At 41.5% G+C, this 13,477-nt stretch overlaps 1 protein-coding gene across 4 annotated transcripts in view; it reads right to left on the reverse strand.

Moving 5' to 3' along the window:
- Nucleotides 1-9,537, reverse strand: part of LOC110525994 (ubiquitin-associated domain-containing protein 1) — a 13,325-nt gene extending 3,788 nt beyond the window's left edge. Inside the window, exons 1-8 of one of the 4 annotated variants that reach the window (XR_016496945.1) lie at nucleotides 9,109-9,536; nucleotides 8,241-8,361; nucleotides 8,047-8,120; nucleotides 7,719-7,826; nucleotides 7,257-7,359; nucleotides 3,333-3,441; nucleotides 1,229-1,282; nucleotides 822-1,080 (exon numbers count right to left, since the gene is read on the reverse strand). Coding sequence is in view for 2 of the 4 variants with exons in the window: in XM_021606553.3 (XP_021462228.1) it covers nucleotides 822-1,080; nucleotides 3,333-3,441; nucleotides 7,257-7,359; nucleotides 7,719-7,826; nucleotides 8,047-8,120; nucleotides 8,241-8,361; nucleotides 9,109-9,246 (912 nt within the window). In the remaining 2 variants the exon portion in view is untranslated. Of the gene's footprint in view, nucleotides 1-821; nucleotides 1,081-1,228; nucleotides 1,283-3,332; nucleotides 3,442-7,256; nucleotides 7,360-7,718; nucleotides 7,827-8,046; nucleotides 8,121-8,240; nucleotides 8,362-9,108 lie in introns of all 4 variants that reach the window. The other 3 variants (XR_016496946.1, XM_021606554.3, XM_021606553.3) reach the window with 3 other exon arrangements.
- Nucleotides 9,538-13,477: the final 3,940 nt, after the last annotated feature.

Below are 13,477 nucleotides of genomic sequence, written 5' to 3' on the forward strand. Positions count from 1 at the left end.
CAATGAAGATGGACGGGGTGTGATTCTGACATCAAGCTAAACAAAGAGAGGACCGTGCACATTCCACAGTCCAGATATGGGATACTCATTAGGGGTCATAAAATGTGGGGTGGTGACTAAAAGGAGAGAAGAGTATAAGATGTGTTTTGAACTTTCTAAAAATGTATGCATTCAGCTGACGGCATCCGTGGTAATAAAATCTTAACTTCTCTTGAGCTTTTGGTCTCAATTCCAGGCTGCATCACATCCGGCCGTGATTGGGAGTCCCATAGGGCGGCGCACAATTGGCCTAGCGTCGTCTGGGTTTGGCCGGGGTAGGCCGTCATAGTAAATTAGAATTTGTTCTTAACTGACTTGCCTAGTTAAATAAAGGTTCCATTATTTTTATTATTAAACAATTCCTTATTGCAAAGAGGTTGCAATAGCAATGGGGAGGAGACAGGTTAAAGGATTTTTAAGCCTGGAGACAATTGAAACATGGATTGTGTATGTGTACATGTCAGAGGGTGAATGAGCAAGACAAAAGATTGAAGTGCCTTTGAACGGGGTATGGTAGTACGTGTCAGCCGCACCATGGGCCAGCATCTCTGTGAAACGCTTTCGATATCTTGTAGAGTTGAGGCTGATGAATTGAGGCTATTCTGAGGGTAAATTGGTGTGCAAACTCAATATTAGGAAGGTATCTTGCCTGGTCACAGATGTGTTTGTCGTCTTGCCAAATCCTTCAGTTGACTATTCAGCACAAACAGATATGGGACCAGTCTAACATGTAAGTTTTAGCTTGGTATATCCCAGGGCAGTGGGACAGAGAGAACACTCACCCGTGACTCAGGCCTGAACTCTCTTTTCCTTCGGATCCTCTTGAAGATCTCAGTGAGTTCGTCCTGCCTGGCGGCGGAATCTGTGTTAGTCTGGGAGACGGTGCGGAGGAGGTTTGGAAATGAGGCAGAGATAGAGGGGATCAGGGGTGGTGCTGTGGCTCCTACTGCTCCTGGGGTGCCCTGGCCGGGCAGGGTTGTGTCCACCGTGGGGTCGTCTACGTGCTCAATCAGCCACTCCATGGCCTGGGTCACTGACATGCTGTAGGAGAGGCAGTGAGGGAGGGGCATGGATGAATTTGTTGTTTCAGACTCATCGGATCAGACTGGACTCACTTGTTGTGATGGATAGAATCACAGGCTAAGTGTCTAATTGATTCTTTATAGACTTCACTGATTAGACCACTGACCAGTATCATTGACTCAGACTACACTCCAGGGCAGTGGTCCATCCTCAGTGAACTCTAAAAAAACAAAACATGTATGTCAGACATTTATTATTTTTGGGACAAAACTATACTAAATATAATCACGTCACCAAATAATCGATTAAAACACTATTTTGCAAAGAAGTTCTACAGTAGCCTCAACAGCACTGTAAGGTAGCGCCATGGTGTAGCCGTAAGACAGCTAGCTTCCATCCTCCTCTGGGTACATTGACTTCAACACAAAACCTAGGAGGCTCGTGGTTCTCACCCCCTTCCATAGATTTACACAGTAATTATGACAACTTCCAGAGGACTTCCTCCAACCTCAGAGCTCTTGCAGCATGAACTGACATTTTGTTCACCCGATCAAAGGATCAGAGAATTAATCTAGTACTGAAAGCATAAACTACAGCTAGCTAGCACTAGTGTATAAAATGTGGTGAGTAGTTGACTCAGAGAGAGAAAGACAATAGTTGAACAGTTAAATTAATTTCTTCCAAAATGGAGAAGCGAGAGTAATTTCTCTCTCTCACTTTGCTAGCAAATGCAGCTAGCTAGTTTAGCCTACTGAACACCCTGCTCAAACAGAGGGATGCTATGTTAGCTAGCTGGCTTTGACTTTCCAACAACACTGGAACTCAGGGTAAGCTTTCGGTTTTTACAAATGTATTGCCACCAGGGCCGCCGGTGTAACAGCTTAGTGACTATACAGTACACTAACATTACTGCATGATTGTAGCGGGTTTACTAACACGTTAGTTCAATTAGCTATGCTGACTATGACGTTACTTTAGCTAATATGGTGACATTGATGTAGGCTGAGTGTAGCGGTTTGGCTTGGAAAGGTTTTTTCTCAGCTAATGTGTTGCACATTGAAGTCCACAAGCGAAAGGGAAGAGGTGAGAGGAGGAGAGCGCATAGATGCGAGAAGGAATACAACGTGGCAGCTATGAAAGCGAACTGTGTTTATGTGCGATTGGGGGTGAATTTATTCTGATGATTCTGTTGGAAAATGTTTCTTAAAAGGAAGCAAACGGAACAAAACGACTATAAACGTAGCTGAATTTATCAATTAGAAACTTTTCTTTGCAACTGTTGGACTAATGATTACACCCTATATCAGCTAGATGCAGGCAAGAGTGTGCAAGGCAGTATTTAAATGGCACTGTCTGTCCATGTATCAAAACAAAAAAAGTGTCACTGTCACCCTAAATGTGGTGTCTCGCCCTGTGTGCACCTACGTTGTAAACTTTTATTGATAGGCTAGGTTGTAGCAACCTCATGATGGGTATAGTGAACATTTGAGTATCATGTGGCAGCCTAAACCTATCGCAGTGACATTGAACATGAATGAGTGTCATCCAATATGCTGTAATAGAAATAAGGCCATGCTCATAAAATAACAATCTTCCCTCATCTTAAACACTACAGATTTTTGGGGGTTTTGCCTAGAAACGAACGGCCAAATCATTTGTTTAGGTCCAAACAATGTTTTCAGAGGGGAGGGTTCATTTTTGGGATGGAAAAACATTGTGTTGTTGTATATAGAAAAAACTAAAAAGTTAGTATCAAGTATGTAAAAAAAAAAAAAAAAAGGTAATGGACCTATATATTTTTAAATAACTATGAGAAATAAAAATCACTCAAATAAAAGCTAGACAAAAACAATGAATTCAGGAGTATTGGTTTTGTTATCATGTTTGAGCATAAGAACACCGCATTAGGCATGGCAAAATGCATAAAATTGCAGGGGGAAACATGCAGGAAAATAGCCAAATGTTCTCTCAGCTCTATAGCAGAACTGCAGAAAATTGGTTTACAAACGGCAAAAGTTCTCTCAACTTCATGGAAAAATCTGCAGAATTGCAGGAAATAGCCGCGCGGCCAAGATGGGGGGCTCAAATGTTCTTGCCCAGGGCCTTGACCAAATACAGCTGGGCCAAGATAGCACTAACCATGAGCTGAGCATGCCCATTGCCACACCCCCGTCACACCCCCTTTTGATTCAGAAACAACCCTGCACTGCTTGTGTCAGTGATTATCTCATTTGAACTTCAGGTGATAAGTATTATTGATTGTGACTCACTGGTTGAGCCTGAGAGCTTTGATGGCTCTGCTCTCAGGGAAACCCATCTCAGTCAGCTGCTGAAGGGTCGTCTCATCCACCCGGTCCTCCTCCTCCTCATCCAGCATGGCTGACAAACCACACACACAATATTAGTGAATAATAGTATAACTATAATAATACTTCATGCATGGAATGAAGTTGCTACTGACTGCCTTGAAGGGAATTCTAGAGTGCATTATTTAAGCCGGTGTTTGAGGGATATATTGGCAAGCCGTGCCAATATCTCCTCCAAACACCGGCTTCTCTGGCATTATCACTTTTATACAACGGGTTACCGAAATATATATATTTTTATTTTGATGAATTTATTCCTACTATTTAATCATTCCACAAGATAAAGTACTGACACAAATCTAGGGTTGCTACCCAAGCTGGCTGGTCGGTCGTTCGTTCTATCGGTTCGGTTGCCAGAGATGTGACACAGTCATTTAGTCTTTTTGTTCTCTTCTACAGTTGAAGTCGGAAGTTTACATACACCTTAGCCAAATACATTTCACAATTCCTGACATTTAATCCTAGTAAAAATTCCATGACTTAGGTCAGTTAGGATCACCACTTTATTTTAAGAATGTGAAATGTCAGAATAATAGTAGAAAGGTTTTATTTCAGCTTTTATTTCTTTCATCACATTCCCAGTGGGTCAGAAGTTCACATACACTCAATTAGTATTTGGTAGGATTGCCTTTAAATTGTTTAACTTGGGTCAAACGTTTTGGGTAGCCTTCCACAAGCTTCCCACAATAAGTTGGGTGAATTTTGGCCCATTCCTCCTCACAGAGCTGGTGTAACTGAGTCAGGTTTGTAGGCCTCCTTCCTCACACACGCTTTTTCAGTTCTGTCCACGATTTTTCTACAGGGTTGAGATCAGGGCTTTGTGATGGCCACTCCAATACCTTGACTTTGTTGTCCTTAAGCCATTTTCCCACAACTTTGGAAGTATGCTTAGGGTCATTGTCCATTTGGAAGATAAATTTGCGACCAAGCTTTAACTTCCTGACTGATGTCTTGAGATGTTGCTTCAATATATCCACATAATTTTCCTACCTCATGATGCCATGTATTTTGTGAAGTGCACCAGTCCCTCCTGCAGCAAAGCACCCCCACAACATGATGCTGCCACCCGTGCTTCACGGATGGGATGGTGTTCTTCGGCTTGCAAAGCCTCCCCCTTTTTCCTCCAAACATAACAAGTCATTATGGCCAAGTAGTTATATTATTGTTTCATCAGACCAGAGGACATTTCTCCAAAAAAGTACGATTTTTGTCCCCATGTCCAGTTACAAAACGTAGTCTGGCTTTTTTATGGCGGTTTTGGAGCAGTGGCTTCTTCCTTGCTGAGCGGCCTTCAGGTTATCTCAATATAGGAATAGTTTTACTGTGGATATTGATACTTTTGTACCCGTTTCCTCCAGCATTTAACAAGGTCTTTTGCTGTTGTTCTGGAATTTATTTGTACTTTTCGCACCAAAGTAGGTTCATCTCTAGGAGACAGAATGAGTCTCCTTCCTGAGCGGTATGATAGCTGCGTGGTCCCATGGTGTTTATACTTGCGTACTATTGTTTGTACAGATGAACATGGTACCTTCAGGTGTTTGGAAATTGCTCCCAAGGATGAACCAGACTTGTGGAGGTCTATAATTTTTTTCCCCTGGGGTATTGGCTGATTTCTTTTGATTTCCCATGATGTCAAGCAAAGTGGCACTGAGTTTGAAGGTAAGCCTTGAAATATATCCACAGGTACACCAATTGACTCAAATGAGGTCAATTAGCCTATCAGAAGCTTCTAAAGCCATGACATTATTTTCTGTAATTTTCCAAGCTGTTTAAAGGCACAGTCAACTTAGTGTATGTAAACTTCTGACCCAATGGAATTATGATACAGTGAATTATAAGTGAAATAATCTGTCTGTAAACAATTGTTGGACAAATTACTTGTGTCTTGCACAAAGTAGATGTCCTAACCGACTTGCCAAAACTATAGTTTGTTAACAAGACATTTGTGTAGCGGTTGAAAAACAAGTTTTAATGACTCCAACCTAAGTGTATGTAAACTTCCGACTTCAACTGTATTGGCGCAACCCAGTCGTTCGTTCCAAATGTTCCACTGCCATACTGGCTGGCAACGTTCTTATCCCATGCTTGCTAGCTATTCAACTACGGCTAACTTACAGTCATGTCAAACAGTGCAGCCAGAATAACAGCTGCACTTGCGTTTGTTGAAGCTTTCTAGTGATCTTTTTTGGGACACATCCATAACAATGAGCTAATGATGTGCGATTTCACCTGGCATAGAAAATGTACTCTCATCTGGACACTGTTGTTCAGAGGAGCTAGCCAACAACACAGCTAACACAATCACTTCAAACTGAAGCTAGAAAGACTGCTAATTAGCTGCACTTCATTTAGCTTTACCTGTACTTCATTTAGCTTTACCTGTTAACTGACATTTCTTTGTATCCATAAAAATGTATGCTGATTCATGATTTCGACTGGCTGAGAAAAGCTGCCTGTCTGTCTCAAATTTGAATACTGAAATGTTGCAAATGTCAGAAAGCAAGATTTATACAAATCTCTGCTGTTGAAAACTAAATGTTAGTCTAAAAGAAAGGTGAGATAATGTCTAGATTATTTTTATAGTAGAGATCAAGTTTATAAATTGCCTGGCTGGGCTGATGAGACACGGGATTGCACAGTCAGATGGAACAGAGTAAATAGGCATTTTAACGGCATAGATATAGCCAGTGGTAACTTGTGGAATAGACACCGACTGCAACGCAGTTTTAACCAATCAGCATTCAGAATTAGACCCACCCGCTGTATAATTAAGCGATAAGGCACGAGGGGGTTTGGTTTATGGCCAACATACCACTGCTAAGGGCTGTTCTTAGGCACGATGCCAACCCACAAAGCCCAGAGGTGCCTTATTGCTATTATAAACTGGTTACCAACGTAATTAGAGCAGTAAAAATAAAATGTTGTCATACCCGTGGTATACGGTCTGATATACCACGATTTTCAGCCAATCAGCATTCAGGGCTCGAACCACCCAGTTTATAATTCCCTATAATGCACAGTATAATTCAGTGGCTATGAAATTCATACTTACATGTTCTGTTTGAGCTGCTTTTGAAAGCAAAAGTTGATTTGAAAACATTATTGGCATTGTTGAATTAGATTTGTATAATAGCAAGCTAGGACTAATGCTTTGGCCATAAAAATCAGAATCAAATCATTCTGATTTCTATGGATTTGGTTAGCTGAGCTAGCAAGTCTATTTGTTTGGTTACCAAGGCAACTACTATAGATATCTAGTAAACTTGCTAGCTACTTCAGTGGATGTTGAACACATTTCTAGCATCAAATGTGTTAAATTATAGCCATGGTATATAATAGGGATTATCAACTTTGGAGCTCTAATGCGTACTCTGGAAAATAATGCAACTCTGTTATTAAGGTGAGTTCCACGTCGCACATTATTTTCCAGAGAACGTAGTTGATTATCGCTTACATAATGCACTATTCTGTCACTTATACATAAGCTTAGTGACAATATGACTGTTACAGCTCCAACTTGTTGTTCATTAAAAAAACATCAGGTAGCCGTCGGGGCGGCAGGTAGCCTAGTGGTTAGAGCGTTGGGTCGTAACCGAAAGGTTGCTCGATCGAATCTCTGAACTGACAAGGTAAAAATCTGTCGTTCTGCCCCTGAACAAAGGAATTAACCCACTGTTCCCAGGCCATCATTGTAAATAAGAATTTGTTCTTAACCGACTTGCCTAGTTAAAAAATAAAAAATAAACTAATGCAAAACCAGCCTCTTAGCCCTGCAAGGCAGTTACCAAAAACAATCTTTGATAATGAAATAATGTCTGCACACTGTACCATTGGCCTTTTTGAAGAGCTCCACAGCATCGGGGTTCAAGGCGAGAAGCTTCTGGGCCACTTCAATGAGAGAGACAAGGATTTTCCTGAGCTCCGTCTGAAACTGATGGAAAATGTATTTTATTTGTTTATTTAACCAGGAAGTTCCAATGAGGTCAGAAGACCTCATTCCCAAAGAACCTCATTCTTAAACCAGAATGAATAACCTCTCTTTAAGAATGAGGTTCTTTGGGAATGAGGTCTTCTGACCTCATTTGAACTTCCTGGTTAAATAAACAAATAAAATCTTAGTATCAGGTTCACTCATTCTCAAATTCACTCATTTTAATATGTCTCTGATAAGTTTGCAGGTGACATTTTAGGACTATAGTTAAATTTCAGTACAATAGTCAGTGGAAAGCTCCTGAAGTGCTTTGAACTGTGCATTCTGACAGGTTATTTACTGTATTGTGCTGTACTTACATCTCTGATGTTATGCTGGGTGACAGTGCGGTCTGTGTGACGGGTGGACAGGCCGGCGGTGGCCTTCAGGATGGCATCTTTATCTGGAGCCTTGTTATCCTGCTTCTTCTGACAGACAAGGAGGAAACACACATGAAGATAGTTGCAAACAGTACAACAAGTTGGACGTAATACGTTTCTTGTTGTGTTGTCCCTGGTTCTAGCAGTCTTAGCAATTCATTAAACATTTGTGTCTGATGATCGGTGCCTATTGAGTTTAAGTGCCGAGTTAGATAAGCCACAAACCAATACAATTAGGGAGAGTATTTAAATCTGTTGTTTGGCCTACCTTTTCCTCTGCAGTTATGTCAGCTATTTTCGGAGGGGGTGGCAGTGGTCTCTTCTTTATCAGTAGAAGAAAATCTAAAACCAAAGGAAAACATTCACTTAATGGCATGTAGTAGCATTGAACATATCGGCTAATTGTTCGATTGGAAAATATTAACATTGAGACAACTTCAATCTTTAAATCCATAGAAGTACCTTTATCTTTTAGATTTTCATCTGCAACCGTTTTAGTTTCTGTGAGGATCCTCTCCGTGGCAGCATGGACAAGTTTATGGTGTGTGATTGTTTTGGGGTCTTCGAGGCTTCCATGTACATACTGCAACAAAAACAACCCCCCCCCCCAAAAAAATATATATATATAATAATAATCCCATCGACAGGAACAAATAGCAGTACTTTTACCCTGGTAATTATATTACTGTTGTTTTTATTTAACCACGCAAATAATTGGTAATGGATAGGCTAGCTAGCCCTATATCAACAGCCAAACATATTTCTAAAGGTACCAATGATTTCTGCATTAGCTGGGTCTCTTACTGTCTAAATTTGTACTAGGAGGATGCAGTGCAGAAAGAGACTGGCAGCCATATGGGGTAGGCTAGCTGCAAGTGGGGCATCATACTGGCACTTACAGACGAATCAAGTGTAAAAATGAGTAGCCCTAAATAGCAACAGTACAGTATAGTCTGTGTAGTATAGTATAGTCTGTGGAACAAATAAGGAAAACTCAGAAGGCAGGAGCCTAGGAACATAAACAGAGTAACTTAACTTACATAGCTACACCAACAGACACGAGCATTTGGGCTAGGCTAGCTATCACATTTTGCCAAGGAGCTCATGGGGTGCGCCTAGTTTGCAGGGATTCTAGGCTCGCTAACTTGTGAATCAACTTGCTAAATTATAAATAGCAGTGTCTACCCAGTTACTCTAAATACGGAACGACTGACACCGACATTGACTATTTCAACTAGGGCTGCAAACATTGGCGACACAGTTACACAACTACGTTACAATTTCACCCGGGCAAACACCAATCAATGAGCAAGAAAATAAACAAGCATACATGTTTCAAGCACTTCTCTTTGAGTTGTTCAATAGTGGTATCCTCTGTTACTTCTTCCAACCACTCTGTACCCTCCATAGTACAAATGTGGATTTTTAATATTTTTCCAGCGAATATCTTCTCTTCTTGCACAAACATAGCTGTAGTTTTGTGTGTAACTATATAGCTAGCGAGCCAGTTCAGTGATGGCTACGTTAGTTTGCTAACATTAGCTAGCGCCTTCGAAAAACAGCGACAATAGTGCAAACACCTACACTTATGATTTTCAAACAGTTTGATCGGACTTCAATGCTATAGCAGTCGAGTGCTGTTAATTTCGCAAATAAGAGTTGTTTATCTTTCTCCAAGAGCCGAGCGGCTAGCCAAGTATACTATTGTGTTGGTTATGATTAACCTTTGAACCAAGGCAACGTTTGTCCCTGTGTAAATGGGAATTGTAGTTGTTTTAAATTGTGTAGTTTAGCGCTCATTTAGCTGAGCTGTGAATCCTAAAAATTACCACCAGAAGAGGGAGACAAAGCCTACAGTGCCTGGGACTACTACACTGAACATAAACATAAATGCAACATGCAGCAATTTCAAAGATTTGATTTACAGTTCATATAAGGAAATCAGTCAATTTAAATTAGGCCCTAATCTATGGATTTCACATGAATGGGAAAACAGATATGTATCTGTTGGTTAAAGGTAGGGGTGTGGATCAGAAAACCAGTCAGTATATAGGGGAGGGTTTGGCCGGGGTAGGCCGTCATTGTAAATAAAAATTTATTCTAAACTGAATTGCCTAGTTAAATAAAGGTTTTAAAAATATATATATATATATATATATATATATATATATATTAAAACCTTTATTTACAATGACGGCCTACCCCGGCCAAACCCTCCCCTAACCTGGACGATGCTGAGCCAGTTGTGCGCCACCCTATGGGACTCTCGATCATGGCAGGTTGCAATACAGCCCGGGATCGAACCAGTATGTACCATTCCTGCCTCTAGTACTGAGATGCAGTGCCTTAGACCGCTGCGCCACTCGGGAACCCTAGTATATGGTGTGACCATCATTTTCCTCATGCATCTCCTTCGCATAGAGTTGATCAGGCTGTTGACTGTGGCCTGTGGAATGTTGTCCCACTCCTCTTCAGTGGCTTTGCGAAGTTGCTGAATATTGGCGGGAACTGGAACATGCTGTCGTACACGTCAATCCAGAGCATCCCAAACATGCTCAATGGGTGAGTATGTAGGCCATGGAAGAACTGGGACATTTTCAGCTTCCAGGAATTGTGTACAGATCCTTGTGACATGGGGCCGTGCATTATCATGCTGAAAGATGAAGGGATGGCGGCACGACAATGGGCCTCAGGATCTCGTCACGGTATCTCACGGTATTCAAATTGCCATCAATAAAATGCAATTGTGCTCAATGTCCGTAGCTTATGCCTGCTCATACCATAACCCTACTGCCACCATGGGGCACTATGTTCACAACGTTGACATCAGCAAACTGCTTGCCCACACAATGTCATAGGATTCATCCGTGAAGAGCACACTTCTCCAGCGTGCCAGTGGCCATCGAAGGTGAGCATTTGGCCACTGAAGTCATTTTACGATGCCGAATTGTAGTCAGGTAAAGAACTTGGTGAGGATGATGAGCACGCAGATGAGCTTCCCTGAGACGTTTTCTGACAGTTTGTGCAGAAATTCTTAGGCTATGCAAACCCACAGTTTCATCAGCTGTCTGGGTGGCTGGTCTCAGACGATCCTGCAGGTGAAGAAGCCGGATGTGGAGGTCCTGAGCTGGCGTGGTTACACATGGTCAGCGGTTGTGAGGCCGGTTGGACATACTGCCAAATTCTCAAACGACATTGGATGAGGCTTTTTGGTAGAGAAATGTACATTTAATTCGATGGGAACAGCTCTGGTGGACATTCCTGCAGTCAGCATGTCAATTGCACGCTCCCTCAAAACTTGAGACATCTGTGTAATAAAACTGCACATTTTAGAGTGGCTTTTTATTGTCCCCAGCACAAGGTGCACCTGTGCAATGATCATGCTGTTTAATCAGCTTCTTGATATGCTACACCTGTCAGGTAGATGGATTATCTTGGCAAAAGAGAAATGCTCACTAACAGGGATGTAAACATGGAACATGCTTGTGATTTTTGATTTCAGCTCATGAAACATGGGACCAACACTTTACATGTTGTGTTTTATATTTTTGTTTAGTATGAATATTGCCTTACTGAGGCATCCCATTTTGGCCACAGAAGGATCAGCCTTTCATGGGAAACACATTACAATTCAGATTCTACACATGTCACTACTTCCAGTATCCCCTTAACTTTTTTCTGTAGGCCAATATGTATTTCATAAACAGTGCAATGCATTGGGTAGAATGGGCCATGGAAACACACTGGGTCCATACTTGCCAAAGTTAGAAAACATTTAAAGGTGCAATTTGCAAAAATCGCTCCGCCATTTCCTGGTTTCTAAAATTTTACAGTTTAACTGACAAAATAAGTTGTGTATAAGCAGTGTAGAGAATCATTGTACCATCTAAACCGTTGTGGAATATATTTTCGATAACCAAAAATATTGTATTTTCAGCTTGTGTACAAAACCAACATTAAAGGACTCAAAAACTAAACTAAACTAAAGTCAATTTATGCTTGATCCGAAAATGTTGTCGGAGACTTGGTATGGAGGGTGTGACGCAATTGCAGTGCCTCCGGAGGCATGCAGCGGCCAAGCTCCTTACTGCATTACTGTGCACCTTTCAAATGTTGTAACAATGTGGAGGCCTCTGCATTGTTCCGCACTGATATGATTGGTTTATGGTAGGTGAGGGCAGTACATCCTGTATAAACACAAACTCAATTCCTTGACAACTTCCTTCACAATAGCTCTGCTCAGCTCAGCTTAGCGCAAGAAGTATGAAAGCCTGGATGTCTTCGGAGGCTACGTTGCAGTAAATGAGGTATGGTCACTTCAGACTGCTGATTGACCATGAAGAGCAGGGGTTCTTAACCCTTGTGTAGTGTTAACATTCTGTATACTCCCGTCGTAAGGATAAAAAAATGACCCGCCTTCACTAAACCCCTAAAATAAAGCAGCTTAATTGAATTTTAAACCCCAAATGTATTTTGCATGAACAAACAACCGGTATTCATCACAAACTTTGTGAATATCTGAGTTTTCCCTCTTCACAATGCAGAAAGACTGCATTTAATCAGTGGACACCAGTTGTTTTTATTACAACACACCTGTCACAATTGTTTTCTTTACTAAAGAAAATGTTTATTATTATTATTATTGCTAAGGGTACTACATAGGTGTAAACACACATTTTTAGCAAGAAATAACACTTGTATAGCCTAAGAAAGTAGCAGAAATGTACAGAAAGTAGTTTTGAATGCATTTTATTGAAGGGAAACAACAGTCTTGAAGTTTTTTGGCAACATCGTGATATATTCTTATATACTGTACAATGAGGAATTCAACTACAAAATACTAGTCTTCTCCCATTTTTTAACCATTGCCTCCACCCACAAGGTGTATAAACAACAACAATAAATAAGAATAAAATAAGATAATATATACAAAACAAAAATGTGAAGAACATCCAATTAGCTTTAATTAGCACATGTAGGACAGTATGCAAGTGTGTGTGCATGGACTTTGCAGATGTATTTCTCACATGTGCAGCACATCGTATTTGTTTTTACAGTCCTTCTTTGGGGGGCAGAATTGGCATCTCCTCCTCTTGCCTGCCCCAGCTGCAGCCTCAGGTGGATCAGGACAAGATTCAGCCCCCTGAACAGCTTTCACAAGCGCTGCAGAGGCTGCTGTGTGGGGGAGGCGCTCCCTTCTTTGAATGTGTGGGGTTTCAAGTGCCTTTCCCAGCTGCTCCAGGAACACCCTCATCTTGTTCCGCTTATCAGGCATCCAGGAGGGTTGATCTTGTTCCATATCACGAAGGCATTGTATGAGGACACATCAATGATATTGTGGAAGATGACCAGGGGCCAGCGGGCAGTCATCCTCCTGCAGCTGTAAGTTCCAATCACCTTGTCCAGGTTGTCCTACGCGTGTTGTGGTTGTAGTCCAGGATGACAGCTGGCTTCCTGTCCTCACGATCACTGGTCTCAGCCGTTTTGTGCAGTGTGCTCAGGAGGACCACATTCTTGTTCCTCTTTGGGAGGTAAGAAACTATAGTGGTGGTGAAGGCAAAATTTGATGAGAAGGCCTCTCTCCCCCTTGTTGCGAGGATTGCACGGGGGGAGCTCAGGCTTGTTCTTTCTAACTGTGCCAACCATGGTGATCTTCCTCTACAGGAGCTGCTGGCTGAGTTAATAAGAGGTGAAGAATT

Source organism: Oncorhynchus mykiss, chromosome 6, assembly GCF_057628025.1.
Source record: "Oncorhynchus mykiss isolate SJ-2025 chromosome 6, ASM5762802v1, whole genome shotgun sequence".
Taxonomy (NCBI): Eukaryota; Metazoa; Chordata; class Actinopteri; order Salmoniformes; family Salmonidae; genus Oncorhynchus; species Oncorhynchus mykiss.